The sequence below is a fragment of the Rutilus rutilus genome, assembly GCF_951802725.1.
Source record: "Rutilus rutilus genome assembly, chromosome: 21".
Taxonomy (NCBI): domain Eukaryota; kingdom Metazoa; phylum Chordata; class Actinopteri; order Cypriniformes; family Leuciscidae; genus Rutilus; species Rutilus rutilus.
The window spans coordinates 27443959-27471092 of NC_140226.1; the positions used below are offsets into that span (position 1 = coordinate 27443959).

General features: G+C 39.5%; 1 protein-coding gene across 3 annotated transcripts; it reads left to right on the forward strand.

Moving 5' to 3' along the window:
- On the forward strand, positions 1-27134 carry mideasb (mitotic deacetylase associated SANT domain protein b). 3 transcript variants are annotated; one of them, XM_084394356.1, is made up of 13 exons: positions 1-118; positions 6969-8836; positions 11201-11509; positions 11809-12166; positions 12916-12982; positions 14333-14475; positions 14667-14773; positions 17749-17824; positions 18296-18384; positions 20663-20809; positions 20900-21022; positions 21431-21624; positions 24398-27134. In XM_084394356.1, the coding sequence occupies exons 2-13, from the start codon at positions 7337-7339 to the stop codon at positions 24621-24623; spliced, it is 3339 nt and encodes a 1112-aa protein (XP_084250482.1). In that variant the 5' UTR covers positions 1-118; positions 6969-7336; the 3' UTR covers positions 24624-27134. The 3 variants fall into 3 exon arrangements, with proteins under 3 accessions (XP_084250482.1, XP_084250484.1, XP_084250483.1); XM_084394358.1 differs by having other exon boundaries at positions 14670-14773; XM_084394357.1 differs by lacking the exon at positions 1-118 and adding an exon at positions 3054-3375.

The window sequence follows — 27134 nt, forward strand, 5'->3', positions numbered from 1 at the left end:
ACCAACGAGGAAGTGACGCTACAGTCAAAGGCTTAAAGTTTTTTTCCCCCTTTTTTTTCTTGAAAGCAACACGAAAAAGATCTGGATCGCTGGAGAAACGTCGCAGATGTTTTTACAGGTAATGTAATGCGCAATAAGTCATTCTAACTAGATCCAGTTCGTATGTATTTCCCCTCGTAAAGCGTTTATTTGATGAGTTTCTGCAGGACGTCGAAAGAAGACCTTGCTCAGGAGCATGAATTCGATTGGGTGGTTCCATACTTTTTGACAGAAACAATTAGATGCGTTTTTACAGTCGTTGTTACGAGTGGCGAACCTTCTTCATACGTGCATAATTGCACGAGCATTGCAACTACACATGAACGGCAACAGAAAGTGCTTATCGTTAGAACAGTTGTGTTGCAACAAATGTCTAACGATCTGTTTGTCTAAATGCATGCGTTTCCTTTAAATCAGTGATGGTGTCAGCAGCGCGTATGTCAGATCTGTACCTGCATTATGATGGATCATGTTACTGTTGTGCAACATTTGGTGGTGTTGCAACAACTGTGTCATGTAAACTTGTGTCAGCCTCCCCCCTAAGAGGCGCTTACTGACTGAGTGCAGTCGTTTTCACCTAGGACAAAATGTATTTGTCTATGTACTTGCAGTTTGAGATCTGGGAATCAATCATGCATGCACTGTAGCTATTAAATAGGATGCAGTCACGCGCCCATCTGTATTTTACGCTTAAGCATGCAGTCTGCATGCATAAGGAACTTGCATCTAATTCCAGTATTGTATGAGAATAATGTTTTACGCACCCGAATAGCATTCAAGGTATCAGATTTTTTTTATTGAGGCTGGTACACTCAGCACATGCCATACCCGGTGAATGGGTGGCATGTCTGATGGCTTTGCACTTTATTTTAAGGCACAGCACAGAGAGAGTGTGAGTGTGAGTGTGTGTGTGTGAGAGAGAGAGAGAGAGAGAGAGAGAGAGAGAGAGAGAGAGAGAGAGAGTCAGTCAGTCAGTCCACAAACTGACACGATGAGGCCTATGGGTGTCTCCTTACTCTCGGCAGCACATGCTTGATCATGTCCGGGCTGCTGAACCTCTGCACGAATGCAGAAAAGGCATGATTGGAGTTACAGAGTCCAGATTCAGAACTTTCACAACCACTGTAAAAGGCAGTCTGTCTTGCCTTGACACTCTGCTTGCTCCTACATAATCATGTTCACAACGTTCCCTTTTTATATTGATAACAGTCAAATCAGTGAGAATGGATTAGGGCTATTGTCTGTGCGAATTCTGTTGTTGTAACGTTACATTCAGTAGGGAAATGGAACTGTAACTCAGTGCTTTTTTCCTCTAAGTTTCTTAGATTGTGATATAATATATAATCTGCTACTACATGTTAGTTAATAGATCCATAATTTATCCTTAAAGTGTGTAAATTGGTGTCTAGTTCAAAAAGTGCTGTTACAACAGATCCCAGTGAGTTGCGGTAGTTGTAACCAGGGTGGAGGTGCACATAATATATGTAGACACACACACACAAGAAGTCTCTTATGCTCATCAAGCCTGCATTTATTTGATAAAAAAATACAGAAACCATGATTTCTGAAGGATCGTGTGACATTGAAGACTGGAGTAATGGCTGATGAAAATTCAGCTTTGCATCACAGAAATAAATTATATTTTAAAGTATGTTAAAATAGAAAACCATTATTTTAAATTGTAATAATATTTCACAATATTACAGTATTTTCTGTATTTTTTTAATCAAATAAATGCAGGCTTGATGAGCGTAAGAGACTTCTTTAAAAAACATTCAAAATAGTAATGTTTCTGTACTGTGTATATATTACTATAGTAATGAACGCAACTTTCACGCGCGATAAACTGCATGCTCCTATGTTGTTGTTAAGTTGAGGATATTTTCAACAAAGTTTTCTACATTCAGCATTAAAGAGGGCAAATGTTATCATTCAACTGAACGGTGTATATGCATTTTAAACACATTATGTTCTTAGTTCATGCAATGAATGCATGTCACTGAATTTATAGCATTGCCTATTTAATTCAACAGCTCAGGTAAAGTTAACGGTATGACCCATTTTAGGGGTGGCAAAAATTTAAAATCAGTCAGAGCTAGAAAATTATCTTCATAATACAGGTAGACTATTTCCAACATCTTGTTTTGCTGTCCTTCAGGGGGGATCCAGCCTTATTTAGGGGGGTCAGACCCTCCCAACCCCCCCCCCACCCCCCCCCCCCCCCCCCCCTAAATGTTATGTATAAATTAGTTCCAGCTAATCTAATCAAAATAATAATAATCACACCCCATAATCACTCCAATTTCATTTTAAACATTTTAATTGAAAATGGTCAATATAAATAAGTACAATTTTAATTCAAATAGCAGAGCTAAAACACCTCTAAACAATGAAAGATAATGTTTTCTTTTGTCACTCTCACAGAAATGTTGGTCTACAAAATGGGACAATCAATGTATTCAGTAAATAGCTTGTGCATATATTTAACCTGCTGTCTGATCCATCTTTAAACATGATCACAAATTAAAATAGGCTAATACAATTAAAGTAATCTTTTTTGTCCTATATCCGGTATAGTTTTACAGTATATTCACCTCAGGAGGGTGGTGGTCATGGGTGATTTCCCATGTATCTAATTTCTTACTAGTTAAACGGTTGTCTTGAGTTGCAACACCCTCCCTGGTCCCCCCAATCCAAACAACCATGCAGTTTGTTTGTTATGAAAAACATATAACATTTCTCTCACTTGCTGGTTTTCCACTAGTTTCAACCACGTGTGTCTTGTCTTTTGCTCACTGACCACATCTGAAATCATTGACTCGATTCAGGTGTGAATGGGGATGTTTAGTACCAGCCCTGTTCTGAAGAACGTTTCCCAGTGACGGAATTTCCCGCATGGCTTGTGCATTTGCTGTAACTCACAGCGCCCCGCATGGAAGGGGAAAGACCTTATATGGTAGCGGAAGTGGGTGTGGCCAACAGGACAGTAAGGGATCACAAGACTTCAGCTGAAAGAGAATGTGTTGTTCCATACTCCGTGGACGAGTGAACTAGATTGCTTTTGAGCGATTTGATTCGCATGTGCGTGCAATAGTAACGAAATCGAGTGCAATTGTTTTGGAAAAAGCCTCGCCATTTTGTCAAAGAAGCCCTCCATTTCTCGGTGGTTTCACTTGCACAAGGATCTACCTCTTTGACTTGAATATTACTGGAGTGAGGTCAGCATTGCATGACTCAATCGTGGATAAGCATGCAGTCATTTCTGTACTGTTGCATTGGACCTGGGCTTGCAGTTGTTCTTTCTTAGGGCGACGTGAAGCGCAGAAAATAACTACGGTAAGGATTCTTTTTTTAAATGTTTTATTTAATGCTTAAGACATGTTTAGCTAATCGAAACCATGCAATTGACAATCCTTCGCAAGTTGTTGCAGAATATCATTCGCATCCGAGCGTGCGCTGCGTGAGGCTCGATCTTACTCCCGTGTAATGCTGAAAGCAAAAAACTAACTCCCAAATTTACATTCACCAGAGTTGACAACTAAGAACAGACAGGACGGGGGCTTGTCATTTACCACTTTTTTTATTTTGCTGCTCAAGCATGCTTCATAGTGTGTATTGTTGTCTGACTTTGTTGCAGTGTGACACGGAATTAGTGACTGGATAATCCCTTTTCTGCAACAAAGGACTTCTGGTAAATAGCGCTGAGCTGGCTTCACTGGGAAGGGGGGTCCAGGAAGGGCACCCATGTAGTAGCCTATGCAAACGCACTGTCTGTGTATCAAAACCTTGAGCTGTTTACCCAGACAGCTTTTGAAAGGGGCTATTTTATAGCCTACTAGTGTGTTAAATGGATGGTTCCGAACCCGTGTGACTTGCTTTGTGGAACTCAAGACAAGACGTTATGCAGAATGACACGCGTCTTTTCCACGAAATGAAAGTGAATGGTACTCTCATTCTGCATAACATCTCCTTTTCCACAGAAGAATGACAGTCACTCAGTTTGGAACAACACGAGGCGGAGTAAATTATGACAGAATATTAATTTATTCTTTTAAAAGTATATAAACTTGTAAAAGGCGGCTCGAGACCCCGTCCTGTGTCTACGCCCCCTAGAATGCTGTCTAGTTAGGCAGCTCTCTAGGTTTTGATCCACAGCCACTCTCTCTGATGGGAATTCGCTCATGCCTCAGCACTTGAGTCTGTTCTGCATTCGGTCGCGGTTTAAATTAAGAAGTAGGTTCGATTAGGTAACCGTGGGCTACTTTAAGTTACAAGCTTATTAAACGCGTTCTCTTGTCAACTGTTAAAACCTTGGCTTGTGTAACCGTGCGTCGCTTGCTTATGTTGTTTTGCTAATGTAATGACATTCGTGTGCTTTCAGTGAAAGAACTGAACGCCATGCGCTGGATTTATCCAATAGGTGTTGTAATTCACTGAAACGTGTTAGGTGAAATTGACCTACAATATGGTCGTATCGTATCACTTTAACTGGACGTTGGTTTGGTTTATGCAATTGTTGTTTACATCCCCGCGCTGTGTGTTTTTCATTGCGTTGCGACACCCCTGAAAATACTGCATGAGTGCTTTATGCAGTATTGATACACTTTACTATGTTGACCTTAACGATACTTTTTTTCCTACTAGATGATTTGGCCAAAATGCAATGTAAACAAACACGACTGAATGTTACTTTTGTAACATTACTTTGTAGAATTCTCAGTGCTGTAGGTTGATTTACTCAACAGCAACAGTCACCATTAAATCAACTGACAATTCTTGTTTTTTTATGGAATATTGCAGTATTTATTATAAATGAATGTATAACATTCATATGCCCTCGTAATCTTTAATCAAAATAACGTCCCCTCCCACTTGCAGTGATCTCTTCTCTTCATTGATTACGTGTTTACTGGCGTGAGGGCGGGGCCACCTGTAACATTATGAGATCACAGCAATTTTTTCAATTTACAATTTTTGTAGGACTATACATTATTTAGATAATTGGTCAAAAAATAAATCTGTTGAATCCGATTATCTTTCATAGAACTGAATAACGAATAATATATTGATATTAAATATTAATATATTTTCTGTCCAATTTTAGTGTGTTACTTTCAAAAATGTGGTTGTTTTATTTTATTGGCTTGTATACTTTTTTTTTTAATTCACTATCATTCATTTATTTAGAATAAATAATATTCATTAAAGTATAATATTAATACAATTATATAAAAAAAAACTAATTTAAAATAAGAAATTGATCATTTGTAATTATCGGTTTTCGGCCAAGTACATTCAGAATTTTCGGTTTCGGCCAAGAATTTTTAATTCAGTGTATCCCTAATAGTAAGTGTAGATAAGGCTGTGACAGGGCCAGCCGGTGGTGTTGGGGTTTTGGTTTTATAAAAATGATTGTTCAATTATTGTACCTGCACAGGTAATTGTCAGTTTGATCATTATTCTATAGGCCTATCTATATTGCGCTGCCTTCACTGAAGCACACACGATCGCCCACACACAAACATACAGGAGCATAGAAGCTTCTTATCTACGTGACATTTATATTTTATGTTGCATTGCACGGGAAAGTGAAACTGAATTACTGGCTTGTGTGAAATGCGCTATACAAATAAACTTGAGTTCCATAACTTCCCTAGTGAATACAAACTGTGAGATGAAGTCTGAAAAACAGATGTTTCTGAAGCTAATAAACGCTTATATAGTCAGATCGCAAGACAGAATACAAAGCCTACATATGGCTTAATCCAAATTTATGGGCTTGTGTACCCCTCATTCGCCAAAAATTCAAGTGTTGCGATAATCGCAAAATAACATGGTTTCTAAACTGTTATTTCTTTTGTAAACATAGCTTTGTGCTTAACTTGTTTCCCAATATCTACATAAAACGGCAACCATCATATGTGCAAATCATTTATTTAATTTTTTTCATACCACCACCGGTGGTATCCTGCCACCTTGGTGGTGCGGTCGTCACGCTCACCGGCACAGTCCTAAGTGTAGAGAACATTTGTATTGGTAATTGTAATAAAACAAAAACCCATGGGAGATGTGCACTACAGTGATTTTACTACTGGTAATCTGTGTTGATAAAAGCAGAGACGCTAATGTTCAACAAATAAAATTAAAAGAATGAACACAATAGAGGATTCCTAATGAATATAGATCACAAAAGAATAATGTTAAATCATCAGGTAGAGAGCTTATAATTAGTGTAGTTTATAGTTTGTTTGCATACAGATATGTATCTCATTTAAAAAAAAAAAGTTTTTTACATGCAGACATTTGAGATGATTAATTTCATTATTCATTTGGTTGCTGCATATATGCATACACGTATAACAACACAAGCCCTCCATGATTTGTGAAAGGAGGGTATTTCAGGTTAATGGTACACTTTTATTGATTTTTAAGTTAAAATTTGGATGGCTGCTATGGGGGGAATCACCTTAAACATTTTCATTGTGAAACTAGGCTAGTACATTTTCACACTCTCTGTGGGATTATGTGTGCAACTGTACCTCTCTCGTCATCTTACTCACTTTCACTGCACACGATCTAGAAACAATTATTAGCAGCAACGTGCACGTTTCCCCCGTACTTAGTTAGCATTCTTACATATGTGTCCTTTTAGTTTGTTGGTTGCTAAGAAAAGTTTGTTAACTTTCTGTGCATACTGAACTTATTTACTTGCTTGAATGCAGTTTGTTCAACATAGTTTTATCATGTGCACTAAGCTGCTAATGGCACAGCTCCCCCAACCCTTAACAATTCCACCTTTCCCTTTTAAATCCTTTCTCTAGGGCCCTATTCATGAAGTTGCTGAAACGGCTATTTCAATGAACCCCCACTAAGCCCAAAGTACTGACTCTGAAGGCTAACCATAATATTTGTGACCACTTTCTTCTCAGGTTGTCTCCCATGAATAAGCAACAAGTTAACCTAAAGACTTCTCAACCCAGCTTGGCATCCCAGGACCTGAAAAGTTGGCAGTGAAGAATAAAAACAAATAGACATGTTTGAGCTACACCATACCGAAACTACTATTTCTGCACAGGAGATGCTGCAGTTTTGTATTTTAAAGCTTATTTGCATTTCTACTATGTTGAGTAGGTTTGGATGACCATTGACTGCCAAAATACTGGATAAAACTAGGGTTCTTTGTCAAGGGCGATACTCTGAGACTTTTCATTAAACCAGAGAAAGCTTAGTGTGGTTTGGGAATTTGAACTCTTGTCTCCATAACCACCCACTCCACCATTCCCCAGAACCTATATTCATGAAAGTCATGAGTTTGCAACCTCAACCGAAACCAAACGCAAAGAGAACGGGCAAACGCATCACTTTCTTCAACGATCAGGGTGTGGCAATGAAAGAGGCCTCTCAGCATACAGAGGCCTACTATGGCATTGGGGTCCCTCCCTCAGGGCCAGGCCATAATGACAGTGGAGGTGTGGAAGGCTCGAATGCAGAAGTACCACATATGTACCTCAATTCTGTCATTTTCAGCCCAGAGAAGGGTGATCAAAGTCGTGGGCACTACCAACAGACGGTGCCCATGAAGTGGTCGCATCAAGACCCATCTTTGCAGCCCCAACAGCGACCAAACAATTGGTCACAGGGTTTAACAACATGGTCCCAGAACTATGCCCCTTACCTGGGGGCTCAGACTGTATTTGCAAAGCAGATGCATGAGGGCATGTCAGTACAACAGCAGCAGCAGCAGCCCGAGCCATCGACTATTAGGGCAACTGAAAAACAAGGGGCTAACATAAGTGGACAGACCTTCAAGGACACGACCAAACCTGGCCGGGGCATGGACTGGGAACAGCAGCAAGCTTTTCAGCAGACACAAAAGCCTGGAATGTTAAATCCACAGCAGCACGGACAGTCCAACACTGGAAATTCCGTGTTGCAACCCTTTCAGTTAGCTTTTGGACAGCCCAAGCAGAACTTGGTAGCAGGTTACTATCAGGTAGTTCAGGGCAATCGGACCTTGCCAAATTTGAATTACAGTACACAGACGAATTCTCAGCATCATCTTCAGCAACTACAAGAACAGGAGCAACAGCAAAAGCTGCAGATGCAGCGACAGATGCACCAACAACGGCAGCAACAGCAGCTGGAACAGCAGATACGACAGCACGCGCAGCAGCAGCAACAGGTACTTCAGCATCAAAAACAGTCACGACAAATATCGCAATCACAGTTACAGCAACAAGCACAGCAACTAAATAAGACTCAGCAACAGCAACCACAACAGCATATGCAACAGATTCAAATGCAACTTGACTTGGCGCAGCTGCAAAAAATATCTGAGCAACCTCATCAAAACCAACATGTATTGGAAAATTACTCTGATGGACAGCAGCCACATGCCCCTTCACTTGATCAGCGTCCCCCGTCATTACCAGGACAGTCCCAAGAGACCACTAATCCCCCATCAACACAGACTAAGGATTCTGTTCCTCAGCCTCCTGCAACTGGACCCCAGCAATCCACTGAGACCCAACAGCCTGGGCCCCGGAGATCACGTCGGCTTTCAAAAGAGGGTGGAGGCCCTGCCTCAGATAACCCATTTGTCATGCCGACTGATCTTCATGCCCAAGGCTCTCAGAACGGGGCTTCTGAGACCATTGCGGTGCAAGACATCCGGGCCGCTCCGACAGGTGTAATCCAGAGCACACGCCGTAAGAGGAGGGTGTCGCAAGAGGTCAACCTGGAAACCTTGGCTCAGAAGGCTTCGGAAAGGGAATCTATTCCCTCGCGGAATATCAAGGTAAGACAACTGACTGTTTTTCAGCCAAGTATAAAGGAGAAATTAAAATAGTGTTTTTGATAATTCATTGTTAAATAGTCAAGATGAAAGGTTGGTCTGTGACTTGTTCGGTTCGCTTGGTTCCAAAAAAAAACATTTAGTCCTGGTCCAATTAGCATTCAGATTGTCATTTTTATCACCGAACCAAAAAATACCGAACCTAAAGGAATAGGGATATGTTCGCAACCTGATTGGTTGGCTTTTATGACATATTGCCTATTTTGAGACAGAACTTATCGAACATCCAAAACGATGCTGTGTGCTAGGATAAATGCACTCTTTGTATGTGCGTAGCCTGCATATGATGGAATTTTGACCAGCTGAGAACTAGTGAAGAGCTTATAAAATCAAAACAGTGTCAAACAGTGGCAGGAATCCCTCCGTCACACAGACACGGTTCTGATGCCTGTGGTGGGCAAACTCGCAACTATGACGAGAAATAAATCTTCCTGTTTTTGGTTTGTTTGCATGTATGGTGGTCCGTGTTGCGTTCATATTTCATACGAACCGCACCAGAGTTTGTTGGAAGCGGATCGAGAACCATCTTTTCAGCGGTCTCGGCCCGCTTGTTTGGTGCACACCAGGGTTCGGATGGCAGCGTTCACACGTTCAGATGAACTGCACTAACAGAGCAATCGCACCAGAGTTCGTTTTAATCGAACCAAACATGCCAAGTGTGAACACTCCCTTAATCACTAATTACCCTTAGCCGAGGGAAGTTGACATCATTATCTGCTTAACATTGTACAGTGAGGATGCACAACCTGTTTCAAATGCGTACAAGTTCTACAGGTTTCTCAGCTGATACAGGAGTGTAAAATTAGTAAAGGACTGACACTGACTGTTGTCATCAGGTCACATGATCCAATGAACCAAACAAAAGCTTTTCCACACATCTGCAACCACTATCTCCTGACTGACTTCTCATACAAATACCAGCAAGTGCACCCCACCCTCAGCCCACTGGCCTTCCTGTACATTGATGTAGCCTACATACAGAGCTGTATTTCCTTTTGTCGAAATCCAAAAACACAGCTCTGTCCATAACTAATTTTAAATTTGTATTGTCACTGAGTTAATACTTGCTTTGGAATGCTATTGCATCTATGGACTAGTGTTAATTGCTTGGTTTGTTCATTTTATTGCACACAGAGAATTAGCGCAATTAGCAATCGAGTTAAACGAGGAGATCTAAGTGTTTCTGGGCCACACTATTTAGTTCAGTCTGCTTTTACTCGTTACGTATACTTTCTTTGAAAAGGACAGCAGCACTCCCTAAAGACATCCAGCCGAGGATAACAAAGAAAGGGTGTGTGTACATATACTGTTGATCTGTGGGGCAGATAATGCACAGAACACAAAGTGCAGTCCAGTAAAGAGGCTACAAATCTCATGTCAGCTGATTCCAGCTCCTCGAAAGGAGTAGGCTCATTAGTCAGTGAGTTTTTTTTGGTCTCCTGGTGACGACGGGTGTCAGTTAAACCTTCCCTACTCCAAACACACGCTGAAAAAAAGCTCTTGCTCAAGGGTGAGTGAGATGCAAGGGCTTCATGTACTAAGCTGAATACCTCAGTGATGCCAGCAAGGCCAGAGTTTAGATAAGACAGGCCACATCCTCAGGGATTTCTAGATTTTCACGCAACTTCCAGTTAGTTACACTGTACTAGTGACGCACATTTCATAGTATTTTTACACAACATGCCAATGCAGTTTTCTTTAATGCCTTACTTACAGTTAGCAATAAGAAAAAAACAGGAATTGCTCCTCCCAGAATACTTTTTTTTCTGACGTGAACATCGTGTTTTTGGGGTTTTGAAATTGACAGGCGTTGTGAAATTGCTAAGAGTGCCATTTTTGTATGGTTCTTTTTTAAGTTCCTGTTTTGTGTAAAAGTATGGATGCAGTTCAATAAACCTAACATAGAAGGAACCCCTTCTGTAATCGTTAACTTACCTACTGGAGAGTGTCTGGTTATATTGAACCTGAGGTTTTCTCCTGTGGTGGCATGCCAATATGTTATTCACTTGTGACACCGATCTATACATCCACGTGCAATCTGTTGCTGGTCTGCAGGGCAAGATGTTTTATCCTGGCGCAGAAATTAGGTCACAGTTGATTCATTAAGTTGTTTTTGAAAATAGACTTCAGTTAACCTCATTTCCTGTGCTAATATATCTTATCAGCTTTTAAGCACTCTCTCATTTCTCATTTCTCATTTCACATGCATATCATTTGTACCTACAGAGCAGAGGAAGGATGCACTCTGCTGAGATTTAGTTATTTTGTTTAACCATTAATTTGACTGTGTTAATCATGTGTTGACAGCAAGAGCCACACAGGCCCTGGAGCCCCCCTGTTGCCCCGACAGGTCCAGGTCGAGGGGCAGCTGAGGTGGAGCAGATGAGTGCCAAGCGGCCTAGAGATGACAGCCTCATGCCATTGGTCATTCCCGTATCTGTGCCAGTGAGGCAGACTGATTCCTCATCCCCGGATCACGAGCAGGCTTCCCTTTCAGCTAGTTGGCCATCACGGCCTTTGGGCACCCATGACATGAGCTGCTCCGATTACAAAACCTCTGTGATTGTTACACGACGCCGTTCACTCCGGAACTCTCTGTCTGAGAGCTCAGGCCAGGTGAGTTCACAAACTGACCTAATTTATCAAAACATCAATGGCACCTTTCTATGCCCATGACGATCTCTCTTTTTGCCCTCTGATCTATTCCATTCCCATCTGTTAAACCCTGGATTAAAACGCCCCATTAATCCACAAATTCCTGTCCATTCTCTTCACCCTAATCCAACCTTCCCCCACCCCATTTCACTACCAGATTTAGGATTTCTGACAAGACTCGCCAAGATCACCCAAATTGCATATGGTGTATGTATTTTTTCCACACTATCCAGTTTACCAACATCTAATTTCTTCTACAGAATGGTGGAACTGAGAGTGGAAGTGAAGCTGACGCCAAATCGGCCAAAGCCAAACGACGGCCTCGCCCAGAACCGCTCTTTATTCCCCCACCCAAACTTGGCACTTTCATCGCTCCACCAATCTACTCCAGCATCACACCTTACCAGAGTCACTTACGTTCACCTGTCCGATTGCCTGACAACCCCCTCAACATGCCGCCTTACACTCCCCCGCCCATCCTCAGCCCGGTTCGAGAGGGTTCGGGTCTTTACTTTTCCACCTTCCTGTCGGCCGCTGCTGCTGCTGCAGCAGCAAATAATCAAGGGCTACCTCCACCTGCCACTCCCAAATCTGCAACCCGTAGCCTTCTGCGCTCCAGTGAGTTCCCTTTACTGTCTCTACAAAGTACACAGATAAAATTCGTGAAGTACTACTTTAAATGAGTTCAGGTAGTCCGTTTAGAATTGAATGATTTGAAGTTACCAAATGCAACCTAAAATTAAGTTCTGTTCCAAAACCTAGTAGGCTGCCTAGATGCTAACCTTCTAATGCAGTGTTCTAACCGTATTACAATCTTATAAGGGACTGAACAGATTTCTAAACAGTCACTCATGTGCATCACACAAATAGCACTGCCCAGGCGAGGCGCTTGACTGACTAACTTGATGAACAGTTGCTTCCAGTGAGATTAGCACATTTTGCTAAGATAACAACTTGATATTCTAATAACTCCCTAAAATAGTCTTTTTTTTATTTATTTAGCTGGAAAAATGCTTAATTATTTTTGGAGATTTTGCAGTCGATAAAATTATCTGGATCCACCGTCTGATTAGACAACCCCAGAATGCATTAGACATGCTGTGCTGCCTTATAATTAGATACTCAAAATATTGAGCAAAATGAGGTATCTTAAAATGAGCTGCTTACTGTTTGTAAAAACTTGCTGTCTAAGTAGGCACCTCATTAGGTTTTGGAACAGACTTGGTATATGTTACAACAAGCTAGGATATGTGCAGTTAGACATAATTGTTGTCATTGTTAGACATATCATGATTATGAGGACATATAATAAGAAACAGTGTTTACTTTGAGTCTTAAGCACAGTCTTTTTGTTTGTATATGTTCAGACAGCAGTGATATTACCCCTCCAGTTCTCTCTGCTATGAGTGAGGCTACACCTGTCAGCATTGAGCCGTAAGTACACACGCTATTCAAATAACACCCACACACACTGCGCTTCATTAGTTTCCTTAATTAGCTTACGCTTCTAGCCATATAATAACTTTCTTTACTTTATTAACCTTGCCTTTTTTTATTTTAATTTTGCTACTTTTATACTAGATTCCATTCAGCTGACTGAAAGTCAGTGGTCTGATTGGCTGGCTGTTTCCTCTTACTGTTTGGATGGCAGTTATTACTCAAAATAGTAGTCCAGAAAAGACTTTCATATATTTTCTACAGAGCTGCAGCTTTACACAGCATAAAAGCACAACTCAAGCCTGCTGTTGCAATTATGCTGCTGCTTTGCTTACACACTGCTAATGCATGTGGTGTAAACGGGCCTTACAGTGCAGATATGTCCGCATTACTTTATTGTAATGGTAATAATCTGTAGTCTGCAGATGCAAAATTCATGGTTACAGTGGAGCTGGTTGGGGAGCTGTTATGTCATGTGCAAGTCTCTCTGTTAGTGTGTTAAAGGGAAATGACATCTGAATGGGTTTCTTGGATCATACATGGGAAATTTCAGAGCTCTCTTTTCAAGAACAGAGTAGGAGGGGGGATGGTAGCTGAGCAGATAGAATTATGGGATATCATCTCTGACTGGTACCAGCTGGTTTATCTAATGGTCAGAACAGTGTTCGGTTGAAATTCTTTCTCTCTTACACGCATACACAGACACAAACTCTCTGTGAATGACTGCAGATCCCTTCATTTTGGAGTTGGCCAATGCACCACGAAAGCACATCCTGGAACAAAATAATAAAGCACAATCTGTCTTGCCTTATCCCCAGACCTTGGCAGTCAAATACTAGAACATTTGGCTTTGGAAAACATGGGGTGTTAATTTTATGCAAAGACCCATGGTCAGAGTCTACTCTCATGAATGCTTGATTTAAAAAAAAAAAGAGCTGACAGTGAGGAGCAATACATGAATTCAAACAGCAGTCTGAAAATCTTTGATAGTCTGATTCTGATTCACTTTGTCACTAGTGGCTCAGACTCGTTTAGAAACAACACAAACTACCTGTGGAATGAACTGGAGTGGAATGCGATTTGTTTTCAGGAATTTCTCATTTTATAGAAGTCGTGCCTCATGTTTAGCTTCCAATCCCTGGCAACAAAAGCTTTTGGAGATTCATTATCTTTCTTTATAGTTTCTTACATTCTCAAATCATGCTCATCAGGCTTTGCTCAAAGCCTCAAACTTCATATTTTTTGTTCTATTCCTCATGCGTTTGGACCCCATTATTTTTAACAAATCATATTCATTTTGAGTGGATTGATACAGCAGCCTGTTTATATTCATTCTCTCTTTTTCAGTCGGATAAACATTGGATTGCGGTATCAGGCGGAGGTCCCAGAGCTGAGAGAGCGCTCGGCAGCGCAGCACGACCTACACAAGGCTGAACTGGTGTGGGCGCCACTGCCTGACCTGGAGGCCAATACTCAGGAACAGCAAAGAGGTTTACAACTTACACAATACCACATTAATTTCTCTTATTTATGTATCTCTTATTATTATTTAATCAATTAAATTAATGAAAGGAAGTTGCAGGATTTTTTTTTTTTTACAGCTTGCCTTATTAATTTATAACTAGATCTGCACGACTGAATGTTTAAGTCTGTCTTTTCCTGGACATTCTGTGTTTCCCAGCAGTGGATGACCTCATGCACCTGGCGTGCTCGAGTGCGTTGTACGGTGGAGGGACCAATCAGGAACTGGCTTTGCACTGCTTGTATGAATGCAAGGGTGAAATCATGGTGAGTATCATATAATGCAGTAGCACATTGGGATAGCTTAATTGTGCTTTCTCTTGTATTGTGTACCAATCAAACCGGTTTACACTTGGCTGCTTCTCAAACTGCTGATTATTCAGAGCAATGGATGAAGGGTTTGTCACATGAGTGGAAGATTAAATGATGTGGAATTTTTTGGAATTAATTATGTATTACAAAGCCTGAAAAGACAAAGTGTTTATGTGACTAATGTGTGCAAACACATTACATGCACATGGAAAGTGAATGTAAATGACATGGTCTGCATTGTTTCCTTGAACAGCGTTTTACTTGTGGCCATTCACACACAGACATGCATGTGACAAAGCTATACATTTAAAGTCCAGGCTCTAAATGTCCTTTCCAGCTAAGATCTGAACAATCCCAAATTAATGTTGAATATACATTTCAGTAAAAATTCATTGTACATTTTGGTAACTCTTCACAATAAAGTTCCATTTGTTAACATTAGGTAACCACCATTAGGTGTCATGAAATAATAATGAATAACAAAAATATATATAAATATACAATTGTTCACTCACTGTTAATCAGTGTTGCAAAGTCTGCGGTTTTCCCGTGAAATTGGACTACTTTTCCACTGTTGCCTCAGGGTTTTTTTTGTAGCAACCCCCAACCCTAAAAGCGCATCTACTACACTCTTAAGGCCTGTTCACACCGAGGACAATAACTATAATGATAAATGATATATCATATAAAAGAATAGCAGAGTCCACACCACAACTATAATGATAACGGCACAGAGGAACAATAACGTTGGAGTCACTTTCAGAATTTTTTTTTTTTCCAGTTGATGAATGATAAAAACATTGACAGCCAATCAGAATCCATCCTGCTTTAAAGAGCACGAGCATTTAAAGCTGCAGACGACAACACTGCAGCACGTCCTTAGAACGTTATTTTCAGCTGGTGTAGATGCTAATGTAGTATTCATTATAGTTAGTTATCTTTTATCTTTTCGCTGCATTTGAGAATCAACAAGCGACAAATAAACTGTACTTATTTATAATTCCTGTGCAAGTACATTGTGAAATGCATCTTTTCATGCGATATGATAATTGAATTGCATTTAATATTGATATATACGATTAATTGTGAATAATTTGATTGCTTAAATAGCATATTGTGTAAATAAATCTATTTGTTTAATAGCCCTAGCTTATTCATTTATGACAGCTGATTGGCAGTCGAGGCGAAACCAATGCAGCTGCATTCTGCTAATTGATGACCCTTGTTATATGAAAACACAAACAGTGCGTGTGCTTTGATAATTCTTTTCAACGTTCGCTCAGTTGAGCCAGCAGCTGCAACAACACAACAGCCAGCCGCTTACTGCTGAGCTGTCACACTGCCGCCATAGCAACCACCTGTCAATCACAGGCTTGTGTCCAGAACCACACGCTGAAGATGACTGAATTATGTGCGTTGCATTTCTAAACCAAATTTTAGTCATGCATTTGTTACACTGCAAAATAACATGCTGTTTGTTGCTTTGTGGTTTATGTCACATGTGAACAACGACTGCAGAAAATGAAAGTCAGCTCGAGACTTTACTGAGTTTCAGTGATAACCGAGATGTACTGAAAATGGTTCGATGCCATTGCTTTAAATAGTGTTATCTTGTTGCATCTTAGGTTTTGTAATGCCAGGTTGCTAGACCTAGATTGTTTGATGCTTTGTGTTTCGTGCAAATGAGTAATTTGTATTGTGCCACTTGCAAACATGGTTTCGACGTAGATATTTTGAAAGATTAATAGGTACATAAGACAGTAATGGGCTTCAGCAAAAAATCTTTAATTCCGAACGGGTTGTCCTGCAATGCAATGATCTGTCATGTCATGTTAAAGTTTATTATGGGTTGTTAATGCCAACTCTGAAGTTGACATCACCCTGGTTCCCGCCAATATGATTTTTCAGTTGGCTTTTGGAATTATTGCACCTCTATTAGAAATCTACAAGTTAGAAATTTCACGTTGGAATGGTTTTAAAAGCATGAGTTTAAACAACAAATCTCTGAAAGCCGACTAGATGCATTTCCCTGCTTGGTGTGATGACATTTAGGCCTGGTTTCACAGATAGGGCTTAGATTAAGCCAGGATTAGGCCTTAGTTCAATTAGGACATTTAAGTAGCTTTTGTGAACATGCATTAGAAAAAATAAAATAACTGGTGCGCATCTTGAGACAATACAATGGCAACTGGCATACTTTAATATATTAAAAACAGTTAAAACAGCTCAATAATGCATTTTAGTCTGGGACTAGGCTTTTATATCTTTTATTTTAAGATATTTCTTTTGCTAAGGAAAAAAGACTGGAAAAGGATTTTACTTAAGATAACTCATGCATATTTTGATGTAGAAAAAATATTTTATTATAAATGTTTTGAATATTCTACCTCAGATTTGAGAAATGTTCAAGAAGTGATTGTCATGGTCTGGTGATACAGAGTAGTTTAAAACCACAATTAACCGTCTGGTTTCCACATCTTTCACTCAGGAGCTAAAATCTGTATTGCTTGTCACTTGCCTTGTTCTCCGTACAACTCTCTGTACACATCAATGAAAGTGGCAAAAAGGCCATACATAATAAAAAAGCACACGTTAGAGCTCGTTGACCCAGAAAAAGATAGTGTCCTCGATTCATCGCGCCCTGAGAAACTGCATGGAGGAACGATGCAGAGAGAACAAAAGGGATCATCCAGCGACTTGCACAGCTGGGATAAACGCCTGCAGCAAAAAGCCTTTTACACATGTTGTTAAGGATATAGCGATGGTCTAGCAGAATTGCATCTCTCCTGCACTCATTAATCTGTTCATATCAACTCTGGGACATAACATGTCCTGTGATTCTCCCACTTGTGACCCTGTCTGTATATCACACCGCAGCCAGTTGTGTTTCCTCAACCATGCTAATTCTACTTTCTTTTTCATTTTCATAGGGAGCCCTCGCCTGTCTCTTGTTAAAAAACCCCATCTTTCCCAAAGCGCACCCCTTGGCTGACTACCACTACTCTGGTAAGTCCCTCTCACCGTCAAACACACTTTCCTTTTCTTTCACCTTTTTTTTTTTTTTTTTTTTGCCGGGGTGACGTGAGCTAATCCGTATGGCATGCGGTCCCGGTACCCCGTCACCCCCTGCGCTGGCATTCCAAGCCATGCTCCCTGTCTCTGTTATAAACAAAAGCAGCTGAGGAGTGGAGTTCAGCGGAGGGGAGGGGTTCGACTGAGAGATGGGTTGACACTAGAGTGGGTTGCTGGGTAGAGTATGGGAGTGGGTGAGAGGAAAGGAGGGGGAGTGTGTCTGTGGCATGTTGTTAAATCCTGGTTGAAGACAGCGGCATCATTGTTTGTCTGGACATGTGTGTGCTGGCTGTTTGCCCTCTCTCTGTCCTTTGTGCGTGAATGTATTTGTGTTAGCGGGTGGGGGTGGTCTAGAAGCAGCTACATGGTATCTGATTGTGTGGACCGTTTGTCTGTCCCACACAGGCTCTGATAGCTGGACGCCAGAGGAACGACGGATCTTCAACAAAGGCATCGCTGCCTACAAGAAGGACTTCTTCATGGTTCAGAAAATGGTATGTACAGGTTTTAACAAACCCCTGACAATAAGCATCAATCACCCACACAAATCATATAATGCAGCTTGAGGATGTGTGCTATTACTTTTCCAAAAAGTCTCTGTGTTGAAGGTGAGACATATATAGGGACATATTTATTATAGAGACTTGACTATAGCTAGTAAGTAACCATCTAGCAACTAGGGCTGCACGATATTGAAAGTTTTGAAAGTTGAAAAATGCAATGTGCGATAACTCATTAAATACTGCGATATGCTATATATCGCATATCGAAACACTGCTGTTCACTTTCAGAAGTTGTAGGGATGTTTTCTTGTCACAAAAATAATGTGAAACACACACATATACATATATATATATATATATATATATATATATATATATATATATATATATATATATATATATGTGACCCTGGATGACAAAACCAGTCACAAGTCGCACGGGTATATTTGTGGCAATAGCCAACAAAACATTGTATGGGTCAAAATTATAGATTTTTCTTTTATGCCAAAAATCATTAGGATATTAAGTAAAGGTCATGTTCCATGAAGAAAGTTTGTAAATTTCCCACCATAAATATCTAAAAAATATATTTTTGTGAGTGGATGCAGCACAATCGCGAATAGAAATGGACAACTTTAAAGGTGATTTTCTCAATATTTCGATTTTTCTGCACCCTCAGATTCCAGATTTTCAAATAGTTGTATCTCGGCCAAATATTGTCCTATCCTAACAAACCATACATCAGTGGAAAGATTATGTGTTCAGCTTTCAGATGATGTATAAATCTAAATTTTAATAAAATTACCCATAAGACTGGTTTTGTGGTCCAGGGTCACATATATATATATATATATATATATATATATATATATATATATATATATATATATATATATATATATATATATATATATATATATAAAACCTACATGCATGTTTCACATTATTTTTGTGTCAAGAAAATCCCTACAACTTCTGAAAGTGAACAGCAGTGTTTTACAGTAGCATAAGAGCATAAGCCTACATTAGGTTTATTTAACAACAGAAACTGAATAATAAAAAAATAAAAAAAATAAAACACTGCTTAGTTTTCACTGTATGAATTAAATATATACTGATTCTTATTAAAGCCACAAAAGTTATTCAGCCAAGAGCAGTGAGTGATTTTCTCTTTGTCTTTTGTTCATGACCACAGTTATTGCAAGCCATTGCGATATTCATATCACGATATATACATTTGCAATATTTCTATATATTGTGCAGCCCTACTAGCAACCACCCAGATCATCTTAGCAACACACTAACATCCACCTCAAACATCCTAGTAACACTAGCAACTATCTAGAACATTCAATCAACCACATGTTAACAGATTAAAAGCACTTAAAACACTGTTGCGCCATCCTAATAGTATTGCATAATATACTGGTACTAGAAATGTATCGTGATACCCTGCTATTAAAAACAGTACGGTTCCACATTTTGTCAGTACCAGTAGTTTAAGAATGACAGCATTCTAATAAGAGCCGTATTTCATAATTTGTCACATGTGTGACAGTGGCACGTGTGCAGAGCTCTGCTTCCTCTCCCTGCAGAGACTAAAATATTTCCACACAGCACATGAGAAAATAAAGCGTCGGCGTTTAATGTTTAAAAGAGTTAATAAGATCAAGAAGCTTAGAAAAAGAGCTCATAGGCGCTACTTGCGCTGCCCGGAGTGCGCGCAGAAAGCCGCCTTTCAGACAGCATGCAATCGCGAATGGTCAAAAATATGTCAAAATACACGTTGAATGTAAACAGTTAAGAAAGAAATCGTGTGTATGTTCCAGTGTATTAGATCCATGTGTCAGGTCTTTAAGTGACAGCAGTGTAATAAACCTGCACTGTCTGTGTAATTAATGTTAATCAAAGAAAAGAGAAAATCACCCACTGCTTCACTGAATAACTTTAATCTATTTATTAAGAATCAGTGTTAAGGTAAATCATAGAGTGATGTTTTTTTTGTTTTTTTTAAACATTTATTTAATTTCTTAATGCTACTGTTAAATAGACCTCAAACAACCACATAGTTATAAACTAAAACCTAGCAGTCCAACTTTTTCCTGAACCCGGAAGTCTCGCAAATAGCAGAATTATTCTTTACAGTCTCCGGTGTTTCTAGTCAAATTAGTGTTTTTTCAGAGCCGATAATGTAAATCACCACTGACACCCTAGCATTATAGCAGCAAGTTCTAGCTAATGCTGAGTTGGTTTCATGTTTGACTTGAAGGTGAGCTCCAAGACGGTGGCTCAGTGTGTGGAGTTTTACTACACGTATAAAAAGCAGGTGAAGATTGGCAGGAACGGAACACTCATATATGGAGAAGCAGAACCACCAGAAACTAAACCCACAACAGAGGAGGAAGTGGACAATAAAGTGAGTTCCTGTGTCTTTGTGCGTACGTGCATCTGGTTGATTTGATTACGTACTAACTAGTGCAGCACCGTAATGCTTCTTCTCCATCAGAGTTCACATAAGTTTGAATCACGGAAAGACGACGAGGAGAGCAGGAAGTGGGATGTGTCATGTGACAGGAAACAAGAAAACAGCCCGGGCAGGGTGACACAATCTCTACAGGCCACTGAAAATGTGAGTTCGGGGAGATTTGTACAAAGTTACATGAGGTTGCAAAAAATGCATGATGCCTACAGAAAATGTAATTGTTTTAGTTCTCCAGTGTTCATCCCCAGTTCATCCCCAGTTCTGGGCTATTTGAAATAACAATTAAAAAAACTGGTCAGCCAGAGAGGTTTGTGTAGTTTAGCACTGTAGGATCTTTATAGCACCATCTAGTGGTTTACTTTATTACAAGTTTATCCAATGTCATTTATAGTACATTTATAAGGGACCGTCCTGTTGGAGGAACCCAGACTTAACTTGCACAGTGGTGAACACATAGATGGGTTTGAACTTACAACCACAGAGGAAGTTCCCTGTGTCTGATATCTGTATGCGTTCAGCTGTGCTTGTTTATACTAACCATTTGTTTCCTGTCAGGCTCCTGCCGTCTTAGTCTTAAGAAGTCAGGAGGACAGCACTAAGGATCCGTCCACGTTGGGGGTCAGTCATCCTCCTCCACCACCACCATCTAAACCTCGCTCTGAAACCACAGGCCGGAAAAGTGTGGCTGGGAACACAGGAAAAGGACAAACTAACCAAGAGGGTGAATTTCCCTGCAAGAAGTGTGGCAGGTCAGTTTATTGGGATACACACTCAGTTTTACGCATTTACTCAATTTACTAATAGTGTAATATTTATTTAAATGTACTTTATTTATTATTATTTTTTTATTATTATTATTTTATAAGGTACATTTAAATAAATTATTTAAATGTTCCTTTTTATTTATTTATTAATTTGTTTAAATGCATTTTATTTGAATAAATGAAATACAGTAAATTTAATTAAGCAAATATGTAATTAAGTATATTTGTAAATAAATAAGGTACATTTAAATACATATTTAAATTGAATAAATAAATAAATGAATATTTATATATGAATTTATTTAATTTGATCTGTGTTGTACTGTGCCATTAAATGTTTCTGTTTATCACAATGTGTGAACTACATTGCTGGGGAGTAATTAACAAAGAGTTTGCGACACTTCTAACTTAACCACATTTGTCAATTGTGTGACAGTAGTTCAGGTGTTTTAACAATAGTGTAGAAGTAAAACGCTAGCTTCTCCATCAGGTAGCATGTAGAGTGACAAATTTTAGTTTAGTTTTTTTACATTGTATTGTGTATTCAGCTTTACAGTCAAGCAAACTGAGATAATAATCAAACACACTTACAAAGGTGTCTTGAATCTATTTTTATCATTGGAAAATCTGATTCATAGCAGATGGTTCCTGTAGATGTTTCTGTTAAAGGGATACTTCAGGATTTAGCATTAAGCTTTGTATCAGTAGAAAACCTGTAGTATTTTCGAATTACCATGCTTTCCACCCTCATATCCCCCTGAGACGAGAGATTTATGTGTTTTTTTTTTGTCTGGAAAAAATCCTCCGATGACGCAAAAATCGTCATTTTGCGTCATCTGAGTATTTTTTGGCCAGAGGCTAGGCTAGAGACTACAGCCAGTAGTAGGAGCTCGTCCCGCATGTTTTCAACCCGCCCATAGAGGGTGGGATCTCACTCACAGAATGTACAAACAGTGTCAGCCATCTTTTATTTGGAAGCTAAGCTAACGGGTTCTTATTCTGTGGAGAAAGCTGAGTAGTAGGGGTTACCATACATCCTCTTTTTCCCGTACATGTCCGGCCATCGAGATCGTCCAAAATGTCCGGGATTCGGCTTTTGCTTTCTGCGGTCGCCATTCATTGTTTACATGCACAGCTTTTGTTTCAATCTAACTGAATTCATTCCGATTGGTGAATCTGAATGTAGTGTTTACATGAACGCTAAACAAGTGATCGGTTGATGTGCGTTTTTTCCATTGCTAAGAAAATACCCGCTCCTCCGTGAGAGATACGAGACCGGTGCGTCTCACAGGTGTTGCTCATCAGTAATCACGCCACCGGCCTCGCGGCGTTCTCCCGCGGCCCTAGCCTCGTCCTGCTCGCCACAGTAAACATTATGAATGGCGACGGTAGAACGCAAAAGCCGAATCCCGGACATTTCGTGCGATCTCAAAAACCTGGGCAGACTTGTCACGGAGACTCACTAGTAGCTTAGCTTTGTTGTTTAACTACTCTCTAACCGATAGGCGTGGCTTGGGAGTGGCCTCCTAGGGCAGCGAAGCAAGTGCATTCTGGGAGTTGTTGTCTTTCATCCACATGAGCCAAAAATACAATTTCTGGCTTTTCTCAGTCTAGAAAGCTCCAAATTAAAAAATAATTTCACATTTCTACTACCTAAATGACCCAATTTAAATACACATTCATCTTTCCAGAGGTGAAGTATCCCTTTAAAAACTGAAACATCACATCTTTTTTTTTTTACCTTTGTTGCCTTTGGCTTTTGGCTTGCTTAGTTGGGGACATTAAATGTAACATTTAAATTAATATTCAACAATAATATTGATCTGCCTGCATTGATACCATTATATGAGAACTGAACTGAGCTGGACAATGACATCACGGTTTTCTCCATAGCGGCTATATAAATTAACTGAATCAATTAACTTTTTTACGACAAAAATGAAACATCACTGAACTTACTTAAGCTTGACTGTGACGCTATTTTCTTCTGGAAACAAACTTTGTTGCATTATTTTCCTGTTATCTCTGTGAAGCTGCTTTGAAACAGTCTGTATTGTAAAAAGTGCTATATAAATAAATGTGAATATTCACAGATTCAGTTGCTGGACAGAAGTCCCTGTGCAACATTTTATGTCTTTTTAGAAATTAAATGTTGTTAAATTCTGCTGTTTATTCTTGTTTTTAATTATATGATTGGTTCATGACTCTGACTGATCTGGTTCTCTGGTACAGCTCCTTGTTCTACAGTACATGTCAGATTTATGAGCAAATGATCTTTTTTTAGTCCTTTGATCCAGATCATAAAACCCTGTCTTGTACGATGCTGTGTTCACAAATCTGGCTGATCCACTTCTCTGGTTCAGATCACTGACTCATAGATCTGCATGTCAGATTCTTCAGTGAATCATTCTTTGAGTCAAACCTTTGCATTGTATCGGTTGATCCAAGTAACAAAACCAGTCTGAATGATCGGTTCACAAATCTGACTTATCCAGTTCTCGGGTTCAATTCATTCACTCATTAATCTTCAGGTCTGATTTGTGAATAATTTATTCTTTAAAGTCAGATGTTTTCAATGAATCTGTAAAGCCAGTATAAAAAAGAAGAGAAAAGGTCTGAATGATTATTTCATGAATCCATTTTGAGTTGGATGTTTACAATGAGTCAATTTGCAAAACCAGATTGGCTCACGAATCCAACTGATCTGGTTGTCGAGTCCAAATCACTGAGCTAAAGATCTGAACTCTGTTTCCTCCAGGATCTTCTTCAAGGTGAAGAGCCGCAGTGCCCACATGAAGAGTCACGCTGAGGCGGAGAAAAAAGCAGCTGCGCTCCGGCAGAGGGAGGCCGAGCAGCGTGCGGCAGCCGCCATGTTAGCCGCCCAGCAGAACGGAGCGATGGGGGATCAGGGCCGAACCAGGAGAGCCAGCAGCGACGACTCCTCGGAGGAAGAGGAGGATGCAGACGACGAAGACTGGCACTAGCTAACAATCTCCTTTGTATGGCAGAGAAAAGACTTATTTATTTCGATTTTACCAGCCAACAAAATCCCATCCCGAAAGAACAGTTTCAGGGACTAACTCACTCCCGTCGAATGTTTGTGTGAGTGCGTATGCGTGTTACGTGTGTATATGAGACGGACAGAGACCGATGCTGTAGAAGCATTCAGGGGCTTCATGTTCAGATATAGGGCTATTGGGAGCGTAAGCCATGCCATCTCAGTGTGAATGTGTGCGCGCGCGTGTGCGTGTGTGTCTATAAAATGCACTTTCGGACTCATCCAACACACACTGATGTGACCGCAGCACATCTATCCAGTGTCTGTGCACAGAACTCTCTCTCCGGTGAAATGAACTATAATGGACGTAGACGGACACAAAAGCAAGTGTGCATGCGTGTTTAGTCTTTTCCTCCTTTTTCGCAATGAAAACGACGGCATCTTTCTCTTCCACGTGACTGCCAAACGCTTGCACAACTGTGCTTGTATGCCTGGTCTTGATCTCCAGTGCTGTAATTTTGGGCTTTCTGTTTTCAGCATTTAAAGGTACAGTTCATCCGAAATGAAAAATCCTGTAGTTTTTCTCACCCTCATGCCGTTACAGACTTGAATGGCTTTCTTTCATCCGTTGAACACAGAAGTTCAGTGGGATGTTCATGCTTCTCTTTGCCATATAATATTGCTTAAGGGCTTTCAATTTCCCCCCAATTTTTTTTTTTTAAACCTGATAAGTATTGTGCCATATTCCAAGTCTTCTGAAGCCAAACAATAGGTTTGTGTGAGAAAATCTTGACTCATCTTGACAGTGTTGTAAATGTTAACGAAACTATTAAAAATCATAATTTCAATTGATATAAAGCTGAAATAAAATGAGTATTAGATGAAAATCTTAAATGAACAGGCAAAAGACTGAAATAATATAAGATTAAAGTACTACTGATACTTAAATTACAACACTAGAAAACTGAAAATAGCTACAATAAGTAGGCCTATATATTATGGTAATATAAATAATACTAGAAAAACATGGGATTTAAGAGCCATGGCAGAGTATTTTTACTTGTTTTATATATATATATATGAACATTCAGCTTAACACCAACTTTAATGTTCGCCGTCAGATACGGCTTTGGAAAGACTCGAGGGTGATTAAACGATGTTAGGATTTTCCTTTTTGAAAAACTATTCCTTTAATATGAAATGGTGACCTCGCTAATGCCTTCAATGTTTTTGACACTTTCTATCTTTACATGACAATCACTTTTTTCAAAGGTCTTTTTTTATACTCGGCAGATTATAACGGTTGTCCTTGATATAATCATTTATTGTTGTTATCATTACTGTTGTTATTATTAGCTTTGTACGGTTTTATTATAATTATGTTGGGTTTTTGTTTGGGGGTGGGGGTGGGGGGTGAAATTCTTTTTCTCATTTGACTTTTAGTTTTAGACGTTTGCTACCTGTGTTTAAGTGAAGATTGCATATACTTGCTGAGAGCGTGATTTATAAAACCACACTGTAAGTGCAATAGCAATAGTGGGACTTTTGAGTTCACTCCCACTCCAATTTTTTTTGTTTTAATTTATTCTCAGCGTCTTTGAACAAAAGTATTAGATAATCAACTTATGTTTTAGTGTAAGAACAAATGTGAGATCTGATGGTTGGTGAGTTTAAGGGCAGTTGCAAGCAGCTTGGGTTTCTATCTCTCTACTGGCCAAACACTTAAGCACTTGGCTTTGTCTCCATGGCAACAAAGAGTCTTCTTTTAAAGGATAGGCACACAGGGGATTTCACAGCCAACAGTAACAGCTCCAATTATTGCTAATAACACAGAAGTCTTCTATGCAGTGTGTGTGTGTGTGTGTGTGTGTGTGCACGTGCGAATGCATGTGTGGCTGTGTTTATTTGCATGCATGGTTGTGAGTAGTTGATGCACCAAAACAGTTTCAAACTCAAAGCCAAGTGAGAAAAAGAAACTTCCTAGAATATTTAATGTCTTTTTTGTTATTTTTAAAAATATATATATTATATATACTTGTTCATATATGTGAAAAGACTGGTTTGCTCTAATATGAAGATATGGGCATTTGTTGAATGATTTAGCCAAGCTTTTTGTTATCGTTGTTGTTATCGAGAGATGAATATTCAGAAAGGACAGTGAAATTAATTTGGGGAATGTTGTAAGGGTGCACCTCCTGTTTCTGTCTTTCATTCAGCCAAGGGAAATTCTTCAGTAGAGGAATATAAAGTATGAAAAAGGCTTCTATAACTGTATGCACACTTTCTATGCTATTTTCATATGGGCTTGTACACTAATGGCTGTGGAAAGAACTCTGAAGTGCTTTTTACTACAGTATAACTTATTGTGTTTCAGCTGTGTTTTTATCATGTGTTTTAGAATAATAAATAAGAAAAAAACACACAATAAACATGACAATATTTGTAACAGTATTTGGGGAGGAAGAGTGTATTATAATTGGCAAAATGATGTCTAGAG

Excerpts from the sequence above, each read along its gene's own strand:
- mideasb (XM_084394356.1), top strand. The coding sequence starts at position 7,337 with ATGAAAGTCATGAGTTTGCAACCTCAACCGAAACCAAACGCAAAGAGA. Across the intron at positions 12,167-12,915 it reads CCGTAGCCTTCTGCGCTCCA|ACAGCAGTGATATTACCCCT; the intron begins GTGAGTTCCCTT and ends GTATATGTTCAG. Across the intron at positions 21,625-24,397 it reads CCCTGCAAGAAGTGTGGCAG|GATCTTCTTCAAGGTGAAGA; the intron begins GTCAGTTTATTG and ends TGTTTCCTCCAG.